Source organism: Petaurus breviceps, unplaced genomic scaffold, assembly GCF_028583685.1.
Source record: "Petaurus breviceps papuanus isolate PSGF00001 unplaced genomic scaffold, PetGlider_PUasm1.0 90881, whole genome shotgun sequence".
In the NCBI taxonomy this organism is placed as follows: domain Eukaryota; kingdom Metazoa; phylum Chordata; class Mammalia; order Diprotodontia; family Petauridae; genus Petaurus; species Petaurus breviceps.
The window spans coordinates 11641215-11664724 of record NW_027187369.1 but is presented as its reverse complement, the minus strand read 5'-3'; the positions used below and the strand labels follow the sequence as shown (position 1 = coordinate 11664724).

At 42.4% G+C, this 23510-nt stretch overlaps 1 protein-coding gene across 1 annotated transcript in view; it reads right to left on the bottom strand.

Moving 5' to 3' along the window:
• The window catches only part of LOC138150607 (integrator complex subunit 6-like), a 64315-nt gene continuing 40805 nt past the window's right edge, over positions 1-23510 (bottom strand). Inside the window, 13 exon segments of the mRNA XM_069074009.1 lie at positions 1-236; positions 239-306; positions 3385-3478; positions 6720-6822; positions 6967-7214; positions 8541-8594; positions 8643-8820; positions 12024-12166; positions 12344-12467; positions 14185-14403; positions 16588-16698; positions 17892-17986; positions 21086-21218. Coding sequence (XP_068930110.1) covers positions 199-236; positions 239-306; positions 3385-3478; positions 6720-6822; positions 6967-7214; positions 8541-8594; positions 8643-8820; positions 12024-12166; positions 12344-12467; positions 14185-14403; positions 16588-16698; positions 17892-17986; positions 21086-21218 — 1608 coding nt within the window. The 3' untranslated portion in view covers positions 1-198.

The window sequence follows — 23510 nt, the reverse complement described above, 5'->3', positions numbered from 1 at the left end:
TCCTTCCCAGGAAATTGCTATGGCTACATGTTCCAGCTTCTGCTGGCCAAGAGATGGCAAATTAAAATGCTATCATAGCTGTGCTCAGATTCTTGTAACATAAAGTTGCCTTACAGGCAAAGGCATAAGTTTACACTGGATCCATTCATAGAATAAGAAAGTACAAGTTTGTCATTTCTCAAAAGGTTACTTTGGAAATTAAAATGTTATTTCTTCTTAGTTGTCGTTAATGGTAAAGGGAGGCTGTTGAGGTGTATTTCTTCTAACAGTGTCTCAAGGCGTTGAATTAAAACTCGTTTTTTAAATCTGAAAGTAGTAATAAAAAAAGATTCAGTCAACCAACATATTATATCATTCAAGAACCTCCTACATGCTAGGTGCTGAGGGGGACGGGAAAATGACTCAAGATGTGTTGGGCACATGTTGTTGAATCAACCTGGGCCTTACTGACACACATTAGTCCTTTCTTCTTCCCAAGTTGATGCACACTCTCTGAAGTGACTATTCCCAACTTATACCCTGTTCCTTCCCACAATGACATCATGTCTTACTTTACTGAGAAGATCAAGGTCATCAGGAGTCTACCAGAATCCTTCTCCTTCAAGGATCAACCCAGCTGGCAACCTCTACACCAAGAAGTCTTCTACAATAGCCCTATTTATTAGGCTTGTCTCAACTTTGGATTTGTTTATCTGTATCCAAGATGGCAACACCTTGTATACAGATGCAATCATTCCCTGTCAGCTCCAAACTGATGATACTGTGATCTCAAATAAGGAAAAGTGATGTTCAGTTCAAGAGACTACTTGGGTTAGCCAAATCACCATATATACAATATTTGGAGATTGAATTGAATCTGTACCATCTGGAGGTCAAATCCTGGAGTTGACTCTTCTGAATCCCTGTCTCCTGTGCTTTGTTGTAATATGCCAGAAAATCTTACTTATTCTGGTTGGCTTACAGTCATCATACCGGTAGAAAAAGAGACTCTAGGTTCCCCCCTCCAAATGGCTTGTATAAAGCCTGCATGAGGGTTCTTTTTCAATGTAATTGACTAATCAGCAAGCATTGATTAAGCACCTACTATGTACCAAGCACTGGAGATACAAAAGCAAGTCTCTGCCCTCAAGGAACTTGGTTACATAGAGCTACTAAGAACTCCTTTTTGAGATGTGGTCTATAGTCCAATGAGCACAACGTCCCAGGCCTCCAACATAAACCAACCTTCTTGTTAGGAGTTCAATAGCTTTGCCCTTTTTAAAAGGAGCTTGATGGAGTAGAAAGAACATAGGACTTGGAAGATTTGAGTCTGAAGCCTGGCTTTGCCACCCCTTCCCCCACCCCAGGCTTCTTAGCCATCAGTAGTCATGTGACCCTGGACAAATGACATAGCCTCTCTGACTTACCCAGATGTAAAACAGGGATACTACAATCCATATCATACTATTTGCCTTCTCAAGGGGTGGGGTAAGTGCAGGAGAAAGGGAGAGAAATTGGAACTCAAAAATTAAAAAAAAAAAAGAATGTAAAAAAAATTTTTTAAAGCAATTGGGGTTTAGTAACTTGCCCAAGGTTATACAGTCAGTTATTTCTGGGTGTGGTGCTAAGAATCAGAGCCCGGATTCGATCTCAGGTCATCCTGACACTGGGGCCGGTGCTCTTACTCACTGAGCCACCTGGCCGCCCCCAAAAATTTTAAAATGTAATGGGGAAATACTTAATGAAATAAATAAAATATATTTAAAAACAACAATAGGGATACTAGTCTTTATATTACCTGCCTTACAGGGCTGCTGGGAAGAAAAATACTTTGTGAAACAAGTATAAGCTTTGATGAGTCTGCCCCTAATATCAGCTTATAAAACTGGAAAATAAAGCTTGCAAAGGAATTTATTAATAATAGCTAGGATTGATAAGGAGGAAGCTAGGTGTCTCAGTGGATAGGGCCTGGAGTCACGAAGACTCAAGTTCAAATCTGGCCTCAGATACTTACTAGCTATGTGACCCTGGGCAAGTCACTTTATCCTGTTTTTGCTGTAGTTTCCCTATCTACAAAATGAGCTGGAGAAAGAAACTGCACACCATTCCAGTATCTTTGCCAAGAAAATGCCCAATGGGGTCATGAACAGTCAGACACCACTGAAAATGACTGACCAACAACAGCACTGCTATATGTCACTTTCAAGTTTGCAAAGCTTTACATCATGTTATTTCGTTTGACTCTCACAGTCCTGTGAGGTAGGTCCTACTATTATCACCACTATATGCTTATCATTTTAGCATCTTCCACCGATGGTCACTCACAGGCTATTGTTTGCCCTTTGTTCTCGAAGAGGATCTTGGCATCAGGAAGGTGATGCCAGGACTTGCAAGTGAATTGGATTGAAGTGAGGGAGGGCTGTGCAAAGTCCCCAGCCTCACTTTCTCCTCCGCAGCCATCTGGGGCCAGTGGTAAGATATAGATCAGGATGACTGGAGATGGCCCCCAAATGCTCACTAGAGTACCTTAAGAAAGGCTCTTATAGGGGCGGCCAGGTAGCACAGCGAGTAAGAGCACCGGCTCCAGTGTCAGGATGACCTGGGATCAAATCTGGGCTCAGACACTTAGCACCCACCCAGAAACACCTGGCCGTGTAACCTTGAGCAAGTTACTTAACCCCAATTGCTTAGGGGCGGCCAGGTGGCTCAGAGAGTAAGAGCACCGGCTCCAGTGTTGGGACGACCTGGATCAAATCCGGGCTCAGATACTCAGCACCACACCCAGAAATAACTGGCTGTGTAACCTTGAGCAAGTTACTTAACCCCGATTGCTTTAAAAAAAAAAAAAGGCTCTTGTAGTCAAAGGCATTATCTAGAGGTGGACCTTCCTGCCTCTGTATTTTTGGCCAAAGACTCTGGTACTGGCTTTCCCTCTAATCCCTTGCCTTACTCTTTTCATTATCTCTGCCCCGTCATTGCAGCTTGGATACTGGCAAGGATGGAGAATTCCTGAAGAGCTCCAAGTACTTAGTCTATGTGCCCACCAGACACAGCACATATGGGCCATAGTGCTAGATCACAGAATGTCAAAGCTCAAAGTGCCCATAACCATCCTCTAGTCCAACAGCCTTATTTCAGAGGCTAAAACAGAGGCCTAAAGAGGAGAAAGGACTGCCCAGAGTCGCACAAACAGTAAGGGCCAGAGATGGGATCTGAACTGTGCTGGCTCACTCCAAATCTAGTTCTCTTTGCACTAGATTCAGGCTTCCTCTCAGGCTCCTGCTCACCTGCCTGGTAGCAAAGGGAATTGGGATGAAGGTGGAGTTGAAAGCCATCAAACCCTCCCTGCCCCAACTTTGTCCTTGGCCTGTAAGGCCCAAGCATCTATCTCTACTCAATACAAACCTTGCTGCCTCCTTGATTGCAATAAAAATCAAACGTTTCTGGGTTTCCACAGATCCACGTAGTTTTTCAAGCAGACTGAAGATCTTTTCATAATCTGAAGGCATTAAAAACACAGTGTTTTCTGTATTCTTTTTTTCTTAAGGCACTGAAATTGTTGATTTTAAGAAAACCAGAGCTAAGGAAAAACTGAGCTCAGCTAGCAGCAGGGGCAGTATCTGGGCAAACCTTTTGTTTGCATTCAAGCTAAAGAGCTTTCATATGGCAGAAGCACCTCCCTCCCAGGCTCCAGTGAGCATTGAATGAGATAACATTTGGAAAGGGCTTTGCAAATGTAAGATAAAAAAAATTTAAAAATAAAAAAACAAAAATAAGTTCTCTCAAGGCTAGCGTGCTACAGCTTTTTGGTGTTGTTGCTGTTCTCCTTTTTTTTCTTGTAATGGGCAGCTAGGTGATATAGTGGATAAAGCACTGGGCCTGGAGTCATAAAGACTAGAGTTCAAATCTGATCTCTGACACTAGCTGTGTGACCCTGGGCCAGTCACTTCACCCGTCTGCCTCAGCTCCTTCATCTGTATAATGGGAATCGTGACAGCCCCTACCTCCCAGGGTTGTTGTGAGGATTAAGTGAAAGAATAATCAGAAAGTGCTTTTGTGCAGTGCCTGGCACATAGTAAGCACTGTGTAAATGTTCACTCCTATTATTATTGTTATATACCGTTTTTCCTCTGATAGCATACTCTGTCTTGATAAATAGCATTACTACAAAATGCTCTATTGCAGACCCACATCTGGGATATTCCATACACAAATAGATGAAAGATCTGTGACCTCCCCCAACACAGATTACAACACGGTTAGTAAGAAGTCCAAGGGAGCTTGCTTGAGATACACCAAGAAGCACAGGACTGGTTAAGTTTCAGAAGCCAAATTTGGACACAGGTTGTCCTGAGTCCAAACTCAGCATTCTGTCTACTACCCCATGCTTCTGCTATACTTTCTACTTACTCGAAAAAGATACATGCCATTACCAATGGGCACATACTTCCTCAGAGTAAGACTTTTCCTCCCCCAACACAGAGCACAATGTATTAAGAAGTCCAAGGGAGTCTGCCATTACTGATGGGCACATCTTCAAAAATTCACTTCCCTGCTTGCCATTAGGGAATTCATTGTTGTTGTTTGTTGTTGCTATTTGTAACTGATGAAGAGCCTAGGCTCATGGTCTGAGATCTCATCTGGGGATTTCTACAATTAAGAACTCAGAGTGAAGAAGTAACAGTACAACTTGTCAAAGGAGATGAACAGTTTTCAAGAGAGAGATGGAAACCATCAATAACCATGTTAAAAATGACTCACATCACTAAGATAAATGCAAATTAAAATTCTGAAGATTTCCCCTCATATCCAGCAAAATTGGCAAAGACAACAAAAAGATGGAAATATTCACTATTTAGAGGGGCTGTGGGAAAACAGGCACATACATCCACTATTGGTGAGACTGTGAATCAGTGTACCCATTCTGGAAAACAATTTGGAATTAGGCCAGAAAAGCTATCAAACCATTCATATCCTTTGATCCAAGAAATTCCATTACTACACATGTGGCCCATGGAGGGCAAATGGCAAAATGCCCACATAGACCAAAATATGTAGAGCACCTCTCTCTTCTGTGTTAGCAAAGAACTAGAAAGAAAGCTGGCATCCACCAACTGGGGAATGGCTGAAGTGATTGGGGAATAGGAAGGTAACAGATCCTATTGTTCTACAAGAAATTATGAAAATGAAGAATTCAGAGAAACTTGAGAAGGCTTGTAGGAAGTAGAGCCTAGTGGAAAAAAAAGCAGAAGCAGAAGAATGATATATACAATAACTCCAATAATACAAAGGAAAATAAAAGGCATCTGAACCCAGATTAAATGCAATGACCAACCTTGGTTCCAGAGGGTAGATGATGAAACACACTTCCCTCCTTTTGACAGAGTGGTGGGGGGCTACAGGTGCAGAATGTCACACAGGCTGTCAGACGTGGTCGTTGTGTTGGTTTTGTTTACCTGGTTTTCTTTTTTACAAGGGAGGGTTCTATTGGAAGGGTGGGAGTGGAATATATGGGGAAGTGACTGTGATGTTTTAAAAAAGGTATCAATAAAACTTAAAAAAAAAGGACTACGGGAGGGGAAGTCAGTGCTAATAAGTGACCATACCTTGCCAAAGGATATGAACAGTTATTAAGAGAAGAAATGTAAACTATTGACAATCTGATGAAAAAATTATCTAAATCATCGATTGTTGTCGTTGTTCAGTTGTGTCTGACTCTTTGTGACCCTGTGGACCATAGCACACCAATGCTGTCCATGGAGTTTTCTTGCCAAAGATACTGGAGTGGTTTGCCATTTCCTTCTCCAAGGGATTAAAGCAAACAGAAGTGAAGTGACTTGCCCAGGGTCCCACAACTAGTAAGTGTCTAAGGTCAGATTTGAAGTGAGGTCTTCTTGACTCCAGGCCTAACGCTCTATCCACCCAGCCACACAATGCAAACTGAAACAATTCTGTGGTATCATCTCATACAGATCGAATTGGCAAATGCAATCAAAGTTGGGAATAATCAATGTTGGAGAGGCTGTGGTAAGAAAGGCACACTAATATAGTTGGTGAGGCTTTGAATTGGTTCAATTCCTCTGAAAAACAATTTGGAATTATGTGAGAAATGTGACTAAGCTGTTCATACCCTTTGACCTAGTACCCCCATTACTGGGCATGTACCTCAAGGAGGTCAATGACAGAAATATCCTTTATGTACCAAAGTATTCATGACAGCCCTTTTGTAGTAGCAAAAAGCTGGAAACAAATTGTGTGCTCACCAATTGGTGAAACAGCTGAACAAACTATGGTACATGAGTCTGATAGAATATTACTGTGCTATAAGAAATGATGACTATGGAGAATTCAGAGAAACATGGGAAGACTTGTAAGAAGTGATGCAAAATGAAGTAAGCAGAGCCAGGAGAACAAAATACAATGACATAAAGGAAAGACAACACAATTCAGATCAAATACAATGACCAACGTTGACTCCAGATGACTGATGTTAAAACATACTTCCTTCCTCTCTCTTAAGGAATGGTAAGCTGCAAGAGTAGAATGTTATATGTTTTGTCAGTCACAGTTGCTGTATCAGATGGTCTTGCTTAACAGAGATATAAGCAGTGCAAAGAAGAGCCATCCCAAGATGGGTTAAACCTGACTATAACAAATGACAGTTTTGGGGTTTTCTTTCCCTTATTGCAGCTATTGGCCCGCCATCAGTTATTGGACTGACAGAGGCTTTAAATACTTACTTCTTCCAGGCTTTCGCACCTCCTTCAGTATTTGAACTTTGAAACTAGCTTCGCTTTCCTCCTGTGGGTTGTTAAGTGAACTGGACCCAGATGCGGCATTCGACTGTGCTGGTGCTGGTGCCGGTGCTGCTGCTGGTTCTGGTGCTGCTGCTGCTGCTGGTGCTGGTGCTGCTGGTGCTGGTGCTGCTGCTAGTGCTGCTGCTGCTGCTGGTGCTGGTGCTGCTGCTGCTGCTGCTGCTGCTGCTACTGCTGCTGCTGCTGCTGTTTGGTCATTTGGGGAACAAATACAATGTCCAGATCCTCTACCAACTGTGTTACCACCAGTTGTGTAGACTACCCTGCCATTCAAGCTATTTAACTCATTGAACAGAACATAGAAATCATTTCTCAGAACGCTAGCTTCATCCATAGCTTCAACTGACTGTGATGATGAACTAACTGGAAACTGATCCTCTTCCAACTTTTCTTTGCTGTCATCTGGGCCTACATTCCCATCTGGAAATCACATTAAGATATGGAACTGAGAGAGGACTCATTGGGTCACAAGGTTTGGCTCCTGATTTAGGGGCAAATTACCACCAGCTATTATTTTCTTCAAATGCAAGAGGATAAAATGAAACCAGTCAATTAATTCAAGTGACTAGGATGCAAAAACCTCCCGACAAATGTAACTCAAATTCAAGAAGATGACCCTAGCCACTTTTTCCCTTTGCATGATGAATACCTACAGGAAGTGGTAGTTTTCAAAAAGAAGTCCACCATTTATTTGTAAGTACTCAATCTGTTGGCTTCATGTTAATCCTTTGCATTTTATAAGCTGCAAAATAAATATGGAAGTGCACTAGTCTGCCTCAGAATGCTTTAACTTCTCCATTGCAAACATAAATTGTCAGAGGCTTGTTGCTTATGCTGAAGGATTATACTAAGAAACTGGTGAAAAGGAGAAAACAATGGTGTCTACAGCCTGAGGGCTGGGGTACAATAGAAAACTGGCACCTGTCTGATTTGGTAAGGGCTGCCAAAGTACATGGAAGCTGTAGGGCAAAGATCTTTGCACATTCTAAGGAATGATGACTGTTTATTTGGGGATTTGGGTGGACTGGAACAGAGAGAAGGAACAAGATTATCATGAGGAAGAGTCATCATTGCTACCAAGAGAGAAAGGGGGGAAGAGCCCTTGAAAGACATCAGCAAGGGCAATGTTGACTACTACTAATGGTTATGTAATGAGTGTGAACAAGAACTAAGGCAGGCCACGTCCAGAACTGATGACTGAGTGATATATGAGGGAAGAGCAGCACAAGGGAATATGGAATACAGGCCCCTAGATTTAGAGCTGGAAGGGACCTCATAGGCCATCTAGGCCAGTCTTCTCATTTTACAGACAAGAAAATTGAGGCCCATGCAGGTGAAGTCAGGTGTTTAGATCACAGAAGTAGGAAGTGGCAGAGTGAGGATTCTGTGCATGTATATATGTGTGTATGTATGCATACACATATATCTTTATGTATACACACATAAATACATATATGTTCAATACTGTGTTCAGACCAGACCAGCACCTAGCAAGTGCCCTAAAAAGGCACTTAATAAATGCTTATTGAGTATAAGAGTGAACTTGAGTCGTAAGCTACTTGCCAGAGCTGGGTGGAGACAATACATGAGCAGTATACTCAGCCATCTCTTGATCACTCTGCAGCCTGGGAAGGCCAAGATAGGAAGGCAAGTCCTGAAGCAACAACATTTCACTAAAAAGTTTCAAGTCTAACTCTTCTGGAAGGCTCAGGAAAAATGGTCATGAGCCCAGAACTATTAATATACCTTTGGGTAATGGTATGGGTCTTTTGATACCTGAAGATGACAGTGTCGAGGAGGCTGATGGCACTTCCTCTCCACTGGAGGCTGATGGCACTTCCTCTCCACTGGAGGCTGATGGCACTTCCTTTCCACTGGTAGTTGCAGTTTGTGACATGTTTGATAGAGGGGATGGGGACAAGCTTTGCTTTTTCTTCAGGAGTTGCAGAGAGTAATGTTCTCCAGAGAACTTCACTTTTTTCGGAGGCCCAGTCATAAACTCATCAGTTTCATCAACCTTCAACTCCTAAAAAGCGACAACAGATGAATTCCAATAGGAAACAAAAATAAAACAACACACCATGCAATGCAATATATTGCCCAAGCCATTTCATTTGGGTTTTATTATTTTTTTCCTCTGCATGAAGCCCCAGTTGGATGTATTGGGGAACTGTGCTTCGATGAGTCTGCTCACATGTGTTTCAACTTGAGCCAAGTATAGCAGGATTTTCATATACTAATGTGGAATATGGTAACCACTTGATAACCCATGATCAGTTTTAATCCTGGGTCTGCTTCTTCCCACTGCCAAAAAAGACAATGCTATGTCCAAGGAAAGGCAGACCACTTTGACCATTTATCTAAAATGAAACGAGGGAGATGTGCTGGTTGCAAATTATATAGGTAGTACAATCCAAAGCCATGTGCATTTCGGAATGAGATATATTCTGGTTAACAAATTTTTTTAATCAAAATTTATTTAACCGTGTGACTATCTTTTAAGCAACATAGCCATATTTTATTCCTTGGGGTGAACTATTGTATCCGTATCCTTTTTCTGGCTAATCAAGTATAAGTTCATAAACGTGATTTGGTTGTGCTGATTCAAGGTTTTAAAAGCAGTCCCCCCTCTTGAAGTCACAATAAAGAAGATCAATAATCATGGTATTGATCTTTAGCTGTAGATGATTACTAGACTTCTTTTTTTTATTTTTTTGATGACTAGACTTCTTTACCTGGTAACGAGATCCTCTTAAGGTTGCCCTATCTAAATTCCTTCCTTTCTTTTGTTGAAAGTCACTTATTTAAATGTCAATCATTGAAAAGTTCAGTTGAACTGTGCTGATTTTGCAGTACTTCTTTGCCAGGGGTCTTCTTCTAGCTCTCTAGCCATCGAATAGACACCAATGGAGCATGTAGATTATCCACCAGTCGACCCTAACTCTCCCAACATGAAACTTCCTTTTCTGGTCACATTTCTGATCCTTTTTTACATACAACTTCTCCCGCACAAGTGCTTGGTAATATTGCTTCCTATTCACACTTACCATATACTACCCCACTGCTTTTTGGAAGACCCTCAGGTTTAATTCTTCAGAGATTGGTATGCTGACTCAGAGTCACAGAGCAGAATCATTTGAAGAATATTAATGTCAAAAAGGTTCATTAAATGCACTATACAGTTTTAAAAAGTCTATCCAGCCTGTTTTCTTCCTGTCCATTCCTAGGCCCAGGCCTTAAGTCCATTTGTAGTGTCTGTCTCAAGGTATCTAAGCTGATGGACAAGCTCTGTGGGCTATCTGTCCAACTATATATCATAGTCTGACCATAGACATTCTTCACCCACCTGATTTTTCTTGTATAGGGTTAGGCCCAGTTGTTATAAATTTTATAAGACTTTGAAATATACTGGAGGAGCATCCTTGGGGCAGTGCATTGTACTTCTGAATCAAACTTTTTTTTAAGTCAACAAACAAACAAACACAGGAATATTTCATATTGTCTAAAACTTCAAAGTCAATTATGTAGCTGTAAAGATGTGGTTGACTACAGCATATCCCTCTAGAATATACCTTCCTTTTGCCTCCAGAAACCAAAAAATATTATAAGGAGCAGTTAGGTAGCACAGTAGTGGATAGAGAGCTGGTCCAGGAGTTAGGAGAACCTAAGTTCAAATCCAGTCTTAGATGCTTACTGGCCGTGTGACCTTGGGCAAGTCACTTAACCCTGATTACTGCCAAAAAATCATCCAAAAAACAAAAACAACAAAAAAAGGAACACACCTTCTGCTCTTTCTGACCATATCCCATATAATCCCCCTCCACACACTTGGAGCTCCAGACAAACTTGTCCACTATGTCCCTAAACTGGATTATGTGTCCTCCTCCTCAGCCTTCTCTAGGAAGGCTTCAGGGGCCTATGTGGGGCAGCAACAACTTTCCACAGGGCCCTCCCATTCTATCTTGTACAGCAACTCTCAGTGCCCCAGGCAACTCTCTGAAACCCCAAGGACCAGCTTATTTGTTCACTTGCATTTGGAGAAGGGATTTTTCATACCAGAATTCCCTATGTCAAATGAAATCCCTGGTCTTGGGCCCAAATAAAAGAACTAAATCCACATAAATGTGTCTTATTTCTGTCTTTCCCACTAGACCTTAAGCTCTGTGATGGCAGAGAATATGTCTTATGAAGATTTTCTATCTCCTGCAGAGCCTAGCACAGTACTGTGTACACAGTGACCACTCACTATATGTTGAGTACATGGTGATGTACAGTCTGCTATTTGACACATCAGGGCCATCAAGTTATTGTAAGGGGTCCCCTACCTGCTTTTGACTCCATGTCTCACAAATGTGCATGACTATTTTACAAATACATGTAGGTGCAGTAGTGATTGAACAAATGGAAATTCATTTAAAAGAATTAGTGATGTCACAGTAATCTCTGTACATTCTGAACTGCCAGATCCTAATAGTAAAATAGTACCACAGGACTCTAGTGCAACGTGAGACTCACATTGTGTTTTACCATTAAAAAAGGTTCTTCATACTTGAAAAGTTGGGGAACTGGGGTAAGAGATTGGGCGGAAACTGTACTAATTCCTCAGTATACCAGAGAGATTGCTTTGGGGAATAAATTTCCATTACAAGGATTTTTCTTTGGCATTTTCTCTTTCATAAAAGTTGAATGCAAGGGGACATGGGGTGGTGGAAATGCCAACTGAGAGTTTTGAATACTTGGAATCCAATTAATTGGGGTTTTATTACAGAATAGATGATTGGTTGTTTGGGATTATTTATTCCACCGGTGTACTTCATTGGCACAGATAAAAATATTACAGTCAACTAAAACAATAATAAACAATGTTGGCATCTCTACACCTTTTCTTTCTTTCCTCTCAGTTTCCTTTCTCCACTGCAAAAACTGTCTATAACAAGACCATTCATTCTCTAGGGTAATTCATGTTTAAAAGCTCCAGTTTCCTTAAAGTCACCAGCCAATACCAAGAATGGCAACGCTGTGCAATAAACAAGCTGTAATCAGGAAACCACAGGATCCCACCCCCCCCATCCCCAATTAGGGTCTTTTTTCAGCATGAAATTGATGGCAGCTCAGAGGTCATTTTTAGTCCTCCAAAAGTAAGATGGACAATTTTTAACACATGAAGATCTCATCAAGAAAGATAATACGGAGCATATGTTTGGGCAAAAACAAGGCTACTTCTCTTACCTTCTTAAATTGCTTATAAGGATTTCCAAAAGTATGAAGTCTTTTTGGTTGGTCTGAATCAACCTCCCGAAGTGGAGGATGCATAGTCTTTAAATATTCCCGGTAGTTGCGCATTTGTGTAATGGGAATACTGTGAGAGGCATCTGTGGGGATATGGAAAAAAGCCAAGGCCATCAGCAGCAACAACAAAGAATGTCTGAATTAAAAAGGACCTCCAAGGGCACCTAGGCCAACTTCCCTGAACAAGAATCCTCTCTACACATTGGCCACTCAGAAATAAGAAAAAAATCAGCAAAATCGCGTTTTTGTGATCCACTTACCTTTGTTTTGTCCAACAACATTTGTGTATGTATTCAGCAGGTTGGCTCTCATTCTGGTCAACTGGTCTAAAAGACCGCTCCGAGGAATTTCAAAAGGATTCGTGTACATGTTAGGCTTCATCTCCTGTTTTAATCAAAGTGTGAGGAATGTTGATTAGGGTGGATGCTTTTGCACAAAAAATAAACTTAATTCTGTTCAAATGGTTAGGAGTGATTTAATACAGGGGAGAAAATTCCTGATCCCTGGTCTTTACTCTGAAACTTCCGATTTATTCTTAACTATTATATGAAGAGGGATTCAGAGAAACATAGGAAGGCTTGCATGAACTGATGCAAAATGAAATCAATGGGAACAAAACATGTTGAACGAGGTATAACAATGAAAATGAAAATATCACTAAAAGCAAGTCAAATTCCAAGGAATTGAAAACCACTAATGGTCCAGGAGAACAGATAAGTAGTTGAAAAAATGCCAAAGACAGAACTTGAGTTTCAATCCTAGCTCTGAGCCTCAGTTTCCTCCTCTTCAAGATGAAGAAGTAGAAGATTTTGATGGTTCCTTCTAGCTCTAGAGTGATGATTCTATATCCCTCTTCTAGGCAGAGTGGTGGGGGAACACCAGGGCTGAATGTTGTAAACATTGTCCAACAAGGTCATTGAGTCTCTTTAATTTCTTGTTCAGGTATGGTTTTCCTTTGTGACAAGGGAGGGCTCAATTCTAAGGGGTAGGAGGGGATGGTATATTTCCAGAAAAGACTATGACAAAAAAGTCTCAATAAAACTTATTTTTTAACCAAGTCCAACTGTTGGGAAAACATCCTTTTCCAAACAAGTCAGCAAGAAGAGTCAATATCTAGATTTATTCCAGTTTCTAATTAGGACTTTCAAAGAAAATGCCAAAAAGCTTCCTGTAAAAGCAGGATTCTTGATATTCCAAATCTCAGGCTCTGTACAAAGCATTTATGCCTTCAAGTCAATGTTTAAAGCTGCCCCTCTTCCAAGCTGCCCTATTTCGGAGAGCATCACCATCCTTTCAGTGCCTCAGCATTCTCCCTGTTGTCCCTTGACCCCCAGTGCCAAATCCTACCCTTTCTACCTCCATATCATCTCTCTGATCCAACCCTTTATATCCACACTCAGCCCCCACCTTAGCTTAGACCCTCATCACCTCTCTCCTAGATTATTGCAACAGCCTCCACACTGGTCTCCCTGCTTCAAGTCTTTCCCTTCTCTGACCTATTCTCCATAATGCTGCCAGAATCAATTAGATACACATCTGAACATGCCACACTCCTACTCAACCAATTTCAGTGGTTCCATGTTGTCTCTAGGATCAAACATAAACTGTCTCACAAACTAGTCCCTTCCTATCATTCCAGCCTCAGTGGACATTACCTTCCCTCACCCACTCTGTAATACAGCCCTAGTGGCTTCCTCTTTGCTGCTCATACAATACATCACACCCTCTAGCTCTTGTCTCGATGTCTTTACGTTGACCAGTTCCCATGCTTGGCATGCTCTTTCTCCTTCCCTCCAACTTGAAGAGCCTCTTCCTTGAAGATGCAGCTCAGCCACTTCTGCTGCATGAAGCTTTCCCTGATCCCGCCCCAAATGGCTAGTGCCCTCCCTCCCAAACTACCTGGTCTTCAGCCACTTTGGCTAGATTTCTATTTATTCACTGTGCATTTTTTCTCCAAATATTTCAGTTCTTGTCATCTCTCCTGTTAGAATGTAAGCCCCTTAGAAGTAGGATTGTTTTCTTCTCTGTACTCATACCCCTGGTGCCTGGCAAAAAGGAAGTATTTCAAAATGGTGGCTGATTTCTTGTTGAGATACTTCACCTTTTTGGGGAGTGCTAACTCGAAGCCAGAGGATTCTTTTCTATTCTTTCCCAACAGGCTAACCCGAGCCTCCTGTGTGACTGGAAATGGCAGTTTGGGCTCCAAGTCATCACCAGAAATAATTGGGTAGTCAGAGCAGAAAGCTTTCAGTTTGATTCCACCCTCAAAGGGAGGCTTCTTCCCCACCAATGCATTCCTTCTCTCCAACTCAAGTTTGCTCTAAAAAGAAAAGCACACAGCATTTGGAAACAGACTTACTTTATCTCTGTTTAGTCAACAATATGTAAAAGAATATTTCAGGAGGCCCCAAATTTCCTTTCCCCTTTCCCATCATTATTGTTATCCTAAATGGCTGAAACAACAGACAATCTTGTGTTTCTTTTAAGGCAACCATTCCTTTCTATGCTGTCAACAATTCCCCAAACCGCCAAGTAAGAGTGGTATTATCCAATGGGGTGTAGAAAGACAAATGTCTTCACTAAACAACTGGTTTAATTTCCAGTCTGGAGGTCTGATAATCATAGACTTCAGAGAACTTTGGGGTCATCTTAGCTAGGTAACAGAGCAGGAAACCAAGGCCCAGGAGAGCTGAATGACTTGTCCATAGTCACACTAGTGAACTTGTAGGGAGCAGAGGTGAGATGCCCTCTGACTTTAGGTCCAGCAATCTCTCCAAAGCACTCACAATTGGAAAACATTACAATTTAATCATAAGTAGAAAAAAATCACAAGAGAAAAAAATTTGGTTTATACAAACTCTTCATAATGTTGTTTGGTTGTTTTTCAGTCAGGTCCAACTCTCTGTGACCCCATTTGGGGTTTTCTTGGCAGAGATCCTGGAATGGTTTGCCATTTCCTTCTCCAGCTCATTTTATAGATGAGGAAACTGAGGCAGACAGGGTGAATTGACTTGCCCAGGGTCACCCAGCTAGGAAGTATCTGAGGCTGGATTTGAACTCAGGAAGCCTCTAATTCAAAAGGCTAAGCTTTCTCAGCTAGTATTTACTATTAAAATCAAGTGGAATGCACTTTGGGTTCACTTATTAAGTCCTTTTTTAAAAAATCTGGATCTGTGACCTCCTCAGTGCAGGATGAGGAAGTAACATTCTCTGTCAATGCAAGTCACCACCTTTTCTCCAATGTCTGCAGTCTTGGAGAGTTGTCTAAGGCACTGAAAAGTTAAGTGACTTGCTCACAGTGACATGACCAGTGAATGTCAAAGGGGGAAAGTTATAGATTTCAATTTTTCAAATAAACTTTTGCTTGAAAACAAAAGGTTTGAGAAAAGCACACTCACTAATTCTCTATTATTGGACACACTATGTCTTCTAGAAATCTAAGCTAGGTAGAGCCAGAGTACAGAGAACATTGGGCCTGGAGTCAGAAAAAACTGGGTTCAAATCCAAGCTGATACCCCTACTAGGTGTGTGATCCCAGGAAGTCACTTTAACTGTTATCTGATTCCATTTCCTCACCTGTAACATGGAGAAAATAACAGCACTGACATCGGAGGGTTGTGGTGAGGATCTAATGAGATCAGATTTGTAAAATGCTTAGCATAGTGCTTGACATATAGTAGGTGCTGCCCTTCCCTTTTCCTGTCATGTTCAGGAATTTTGAAGACTTTGCAGCTTGGAGAGTGCATTCTGGGTAGTGGTTGGCATTAAGTATATCCCCAGGCTGCCTTCTTGACTCTGTGGCCTTTCTCTACTAGGCAAAAGAAACATCTTCACCCTGAACTCGCAGCAGAAGCACCCTCTGGCTCCTTCAGCCTCTTCCCCTGATTGGCTGGCTCCTCCCTAAACCTACATTTTTAGGAGGGTCACTGAGTCTGTGCCTCAATTTCCTGACATGAAATGGGGATGACATGAAATTTCCTATAAATGGGAATGTAAAACAATGAGACGTAATGGAGAGAGGACCACCTTTGGAATTAGGAAGACAGCCTCTGAGATAGAGGGAATGCCACTTAACTTAGCAGTGTCCCAGGAGGCAACACTCTAAGCTAGTAAGTGATGGATGAGCACCAGGGAGGGAGTTTCTACACCACAGCCAGAGGTCTAGAATAAACCAAAATAAAACCAAACAAGGGATGCTCTGAGCTACAGCTTAGAAATGAGATCTAAGGTAAGGAAAAAACAGGGCCCACCAGACTGGTTCTGCAAAGCCTCTGACCCTCTCAGAACACTGATGGTTAGTCCAAACTGGCAGTGGAAGGGGGGAACAGATGTTGGCACATGTTACTAACAAATTCCTAATTGCTCTTCAAGAGGCAGTGATAATCTCATTGTCAATGATCTAGAAGGTACAGATATATACATATTTAGAAAATCATACTTCTAAGGGCAAAGCCTTTTCTGGTTTACATTTACAATTTTTCAAAATTAAAGTTAAAAATACTACCTGTTGGCTGAGTCTTTTAAGGTAAGAGGTGATGCTGTAACTAAGTCCAGATCCTAAATTTTCTGTTATCAGATTGGGAGCTCCCATCATCCTTAGTGCTTTCTTTAATGGCTATTAAGAAACAAAATACCACAATGTGAACAGAGTGAAATTTAAAATACTTCAAAATTCAGTTCAAGGACATGGTTTACCACTCAGAAGTTAAAAAAATTTTTTTAATGCACAGAGTTGCACATCAGACATTAAGGAGTAATGAAAATAAGAAAGGATAGAAGCAGGGGAAGGTACAGGAAAGTAAAAACACCAGAACAGAGGGGAGAACAACTTTAAACAACAGATTGCTGGCTCTCTACCTCTAGGTCCTGGTCCCTAAAGTTATTCCAGAAAAAGTCCAAGGTCATGATGCTTATTTTCTTTTCGAATGTAAATCAATGAATGGGCCCTAACTTTCAGGTTTCTCCAGTCAATCCTGGAAATGAGTTAGATGATGAAATTTGTTTAGTCTGTCTATCCCCACTTACCATATTGTAATTGAATAAATTCTCATAACTAGTTTCCTGCTTTCAATTTGTAAAAAGGAGAATGATCCTTACCCTCCCTGGTCAAGCAGCTGACATGGTACCTTATAGACAATTAAGCACTAATGTGTGTTTGTTTCAAGAAAGAAGGTAAATGGGGTGGCTAGGTGTCACAGTGAATAGAATGCTGGTCCTGGAGTCAGGAGGACCTGAGTTTAAATCTGGCCTCATACACTTAACACAAAAACTAGCCATGTGACCTTGGGCAAGTCACTTAACCCCAATTGCCCTACCTTCCTCCCTCCAAAAAGCAAAAACTAAAATGAAATAAAATACATTTTTGGGCAAGTCACTTAACCCCAATTACCCTGCCTTCTCCCCTCCAAAAAGCAAGAAAAGAAAAGAAAGCAGGTAAACACCCCAATGACACAGGCACAGTATGTGAACACGAATAAGTTTATTCTTGTAATCCAAAGGAGATGGTCCCAGTCCCCAAATGTGAGTTTTGCAAACTAAATTGAAGAGAGCCATCTTCAAATCTTTGTGGCACCAGAAGACAAATTAGGAGGGAAAAAAAGGCGACAAATCTCATTTAGTCCAACAGTGGCAAAGCTGCATTTTGTTCCTTCATGCCATTACAAATCACTGCATATCCCTCCAGTTGCTATGGTAGGTAACATGGAGAGGAGTCACACGCCTGTGAAGAGCTCCTGGTAACCATCTCTCTGAATTCATACATACTCACATGCATACCTACATACATATATGTATATGTTTATTACATACTGGTAGGAAGTACGCAGGCATGGATTTTAGGTACTCATCAAACTCCTGTTGCCACTTCGGGCTTGGATTAAGCTTGTGAACCTTGAACAATTCATCTATTATGGGAAACAAAATGAGAAAAGATCACATTATCCCAACTGCGACTTTCAACATCTATTCAAATGAGCAAATCCGTATTGTCATCATGTTCAGAGCTGCGACTGGGAATTCTTGTATCTGGGCAAATTGAGTTGGGGGAAGGGTGAACCTGGAGAGAGAGGTACCATGGCAACAAGAGGCTGGGAGTGAATATGACGTGAGGGCTGCTGGAGGACTGAGAGGAAAAGGGATGGATGGTGGGTCAGTGAAGCTCTATTCTAATTGGTTTTGATCAGGACTGAAATTCAGAGAGATGCCTTTATATAATAAGGCTTTTTTCTCATTAATGCCCCAATTTTTAAAGGTCAAAGAATAAAACTGATATTTTCTGATAGTGTATGAAAAAGCAAATGCTTGCAGACTAAATGAATCTATGGATTCATCTCAATCAATTTGTGCTATTACAAAAATCATTACCCATCCCTCCTCCTTTTTTAACTTAAATTTCATAATTATAATATATATTTTGCACCAAACTAATACTGACCTAAGGAACTGTGTCAAGGTTCTATTGTAGGGATCACCAGCTCTGGGGAGGAAGGGCCCTTCCAAGCTCATCTAGTGCTACTGTTTCATTTTACAGAAGAGGAAACTGAGGCCCCAGAACTTGCCCTAGGCCACACATGATGCGACCTAAAGTCTGGTTCTCCCACTTCAAATTTACTCTACTTCAGCTGCCTTCCTGTATCCCACCTGAGAACTCAGTCCTGATCAAATCAAGCCACGGCTGCCTTGGAATAAAGCTAAGCAATTAAAGCCAAAAGACAGCTGGGCTGGGTCTCAAAAGACAAATAAATGAAGCCAACAAGAAACAAACCCAACACCCTACACCTACCCACCCACCCAATTCATTCTGTATTTAGAGGAGTGCCTCCCAACAGATTTCTAATGGAGGAATCAGTAGTTCAGCCAACCTTCTGCATCTTTATCCTGCCCAGATTAATTGGTTTGAAAGATTCTATATTTTCACCCAAATATCCTAACTTGTTTTTGCTGATTTGAGAGCTGAAAGGCACCTCTGAAGTCACTGTGTCTAAAGCCCTCTTTTTAAAGAGGAGGAAATCGTTTCTGCCCACACAGTACCTCTCACATCCATATCTATCTCCTTCCCTCTTCACTCCCATGGCAACCACTCGAGCACAGGGCCTCATTCCCATTAGCCTGACAATCACTAGAGCTTCCTGACAGAACGCCTAGCCTCTAATCTCTTCTCTTACAAATCCATCCTATACTCCACTGTCAAAGTAATCACAATATACAGGTCTAATCATGTAACCCCCCCCTTACTTTAAAATCACTAATGGCTCCTCATTGCCTACCCCAATTAAGTTCACACACCTCTGCTTTAATATTTAATACCCTCCCCCATTTTGCAGCGTCAGGGCTGAAAGGAGTCCTTTAGTCCCAAATCAAGCTCAATTATTATGGACAATTAATTAATCCACGGTATTGACACAAGGAACAATTAATTCACAGTACTGATGCAAAGAACGTTACCTAAACTATAATTTAGCAGGTGCATTTAGCACAACTGAAATTGCTATTAGAAAATCAACAGTTGTTATGCTTAAAGTTACATCATTCTATTTTTCTATGACCAGGTACACACTGAATGTCAACAACAGGAAGGGGGCTTTCAAGCTTTGTGGGAAACCAGTCACGGCTTTTGAAAAGAGCTACTGATAAAAATTCAATAAGCCAGGAGATATACCACTCTTTGCGGGGTACATACAAGGGGCAAACCCCGCCCCCCGCGAAGAATGTGAATTGTTTGTACCTAGTTCTTGGAAATAGGCTGTTACTTGTCCATTGGATTACCAATGGAAATGGCTAAGACACTTGGGCAACAGATATTTATTAAGTGCCTATCTGGGTACTAAGCACTGGGTACACAAAGGCAAAACCTTGGTCCCTGCCCTCAAGGAACTCTCATTACAATGGGGGAGACTGTGTGCCAATAATGATGCATATACCAGAGCAGAAAGTTAAGAGGAAGGAAACCTCAGGGCACTAGAGGTTGGCTAGGGAGGTGGGGATATGTACAGCCTCCTGCGAAAGGTGGGATGTGAGCTGAATCCTAAAAAAGGCCTAGGGGCCAAGCATTCCAAACATGGGGGATGGAATTTCACCAGTAGAGCTGGACTGTGGATGGGAGTCAAGAAAGGTCAGAAGGGGCCACACTGTGAAAGGCATCCTATGCCCAAGAAAGGCCTCTGTATGTGATCCTAGAAGTAACAAGGAGCCCCTTGACATTACTGAGTAAGGGGTAACATGGTCAGATTGACACTTTCAGAAAATCATTAACACCCAATAAAATCACGCAGATGTCCCAGTGAGAAGGTACAATCTCCAAATTTTTCCCTTTAAAGTACTGCCTTGCTATAGTTATTGGCCCCCAAGGAAAATTCCTAGCCTGAAGGTTTTCCCTTTCCTTTATGAAGCCAAAGAAAACACTTGGAGTTTGACTTTTGGCCAAGTGATGAGACACCATAATGCAGCGGTCAGAAGAATGTCAACTAGAAAACAAGGAACAAGACAGTATGATCTTCCACCAGGGAAGGTGGGGATGCATGGCAAAGGCAGCATCTGGCCATGAGAAGCAGGTCCTAGGCCTGGAGCTCCCACAGCCACACCTGTCCTGGACTTAGGAAGACACAGAAGACAGACAGGCACAGAGTAAGGACCTGAATCTTACCTTATCTAGAAAGCTACCCCAGTAGCTGCTTTGTGTCCTAAAGTAAAAGAGACAGTGGGTTCCCCCCACTGAGGGTCTTCAAGCAAAGGTTGGGTGCCCACTTGCTGGGAATAAAGTAGAGGGCATTCTTATTCAGATATGAATTAGAATAGATGGCTGCTGGGACCCCATCCAACTGGGAGAAGCAATGAGTCATTAACAGGGTTATCAGATCCCTCTGACCTAGACTGGTTACCAACAGTATGAGTCTAGAGTCAGGGTTAGGTCATTCCATCATTCCAACCTCAAGGGAAGTGAGTACCTCACACATACACTAACAGGGATTTCTCTTTTTCATTCAAAAAACACACATTTTACCTACCTAAAAGTGGAAGCAAGATAGGGTAGTTGTAAGGCAGGACAAAGAGATTGACGCATGTTAAGGTGGTGCTTGCCTTTAGGTACCCAAAGGGGTGTTCCAGTTCGCTGTGCTTCCCGCTGCTAGCCACGAATACCTAATGGCAAGATAAAGGAAGGAAGTGTCATTAGTGGGAAGGTCCTCCTTGCTGGGGAGGGCTCAGGGCCCAGCAACAGCATACATTCTGGAGATAACATAGGAAAGCAAAACAGAGCACCATGCTGAAAAACCCAAAAACCAGCCCTCAGCTGTCAACAGTGCCTTCCCTAGCACCACCCATATGAAGGAGGGATTCACAGCTGAAGAAACTGGGCTTCCCAAGAGGTGACATGGCTCTGCCCAAGGTCACCCAGGGTTGGAGCCCAGGCTCTCTCTCAGACTCCAAGCTCAGTACCTTTTGTACCACACCACAGTCTCCTCCTACACCCAATTAAAGCCTCTCATGTTATTTCAGGCAAGGTATATGTATTTGCCATAAAAGCACTCTACTTCCCTCTCCTTGTCCTCACAAAAAGAACACGATTCCCAGGTTGAAAGACCCTGGGGAGGAGGGGGCAACAAGGTGTTTATTTATATCAAACAGGAATTCTGTTTCCTTTTTAGTCAGCAAGTGTGGGCAATGGGAAGACTAATGGGTTTGGAATCAGGAACTGGGTTTGGAGCTCAGCTACAGGACTTACTACTTCTGGCCCTGGGCAAGCCCTTTTAAGCTCTCTGGGTCTCAGTTTCCTCAATCAACAAGCATTTATTAAGCTCCTACTATGCATTGTACAAGGCCCTGGGGATACCAAGACCAAAAGGAACCAGTCCCTTCCGAAAGGCCCCTACATTCTCATCCATAAAACTAAGGGGTGGACGAGGTGACCTCTGAGGTCTCCTCCAGCTCAAAACTTCTGATGTTGATACCACCATTCTGTCATCATCCCACGGAATGGGATAGGAATCCCTGACTTTCCTAATAAGGAGGCCCTCATATTACCCCCACAAACACACCTGCTGCCAGGTACTTCTTGAATTCTTCCCTCTCCTGGTACATCTGCTCATGGTCATAGGACCACAGATCTGCTGCTGCTGCTGGAAGGGACTGGAGAGGTCAGCAAGTCCATCCTCCTCATTTTATAGAAGGAGTGAGTGACTACTTTCACAAGATTTCACTCATCCTCACCCATCTCCCTTCCCTTTCCTTCACTCCCATGGCCATCAGCTGGTCTATGGCTTCTCATTCTCCTGGATTAGCCATGGTTTCCCAACCTCTAGTCCCCATCCTCACCAATCCATCCTACACACCACTAGCAAAGTAATCCACCTAATCTGTAATGTTGATCATGTTATTTCCCTCCCCTTTACTCTACAAACCTATTCTTGATGGCTCCCCCACCTACTCAATTTAGTCCAGACTCCTTTGCTTGATATTCAAAGCCCTTCACAACATCAAAGTTGGAAGGGAATACCCAGTCTAAATTGTGGCTGAACCAACCCCCTCCCCACAGCATCCCTGCCAAGTGGACATCCAGCTTTTGTTTGAAGACTTCCAGGAAAGGGAAGATCTTTGAAGAAAGACTAGAAGCATAGGCCTACTACCTTCTGAAGCAGCCCACCCCACTTCTGCCCAACTCTATAGTCATTGGGAAGTTTCTCTTTCTGTTGCGCTCCCCCCCCCACTGCTCCTAGTTCTGCCCTCTGGGGCCAAGCATCTAATCTTACTCTTACACATACCAGTCTTTGTAGTTGGTCAGCACGTCCCCCTCCCCAACCCTTGCCTTCAAGTTAAGGATTCTAAGCTCCTTCAACCAATCTGGGTATGACAGAGTCCCCGGTCTCCTCACCATTCTGGTTGCCCTCCTCTGGGCACTCTCCAGCTCGTCCCTCCTAAAATGTGGCGTCCAGAATTGAACACAACACTCCAGATGTGGTTTGACCAGGGCAGAGGGCAGCGCAACCATCACCTCCCACCTTCTGGACGCTAGGGAATACCAAAATCTCCAAAGAATCAATATTGCAGGTCACCCAAAGGGGAATGGAGAGATTAGGAAGGGCTTGAGTTGACTGAAGCATATTGCCAACAATCCACAGCATGAATAGCATCGCTGGAAAAGGAGGTAGGCTGGTCATATACTGAAGGTGAGGGCTAAGTTAATGGACAATCATTGTACTAGCCTGGTGCCCCTGTGATATTGGAGGAAGGACCCAGCACTTTCCACAGGGTGGGCCCCCCAGGATATGTGGGAGGACATGTATGGGAACAGGATCTACAGGCACAGAGGGGCTGTGATTCACACCACTGTAAGGGAGGTCCACATCAATTAGATCAGGCTTACATACTTCAACTATATCCATTAGGTTACAAGAAAAACTGAGGCATGGAACAACTTAAGTAGAAGCCCCAAGC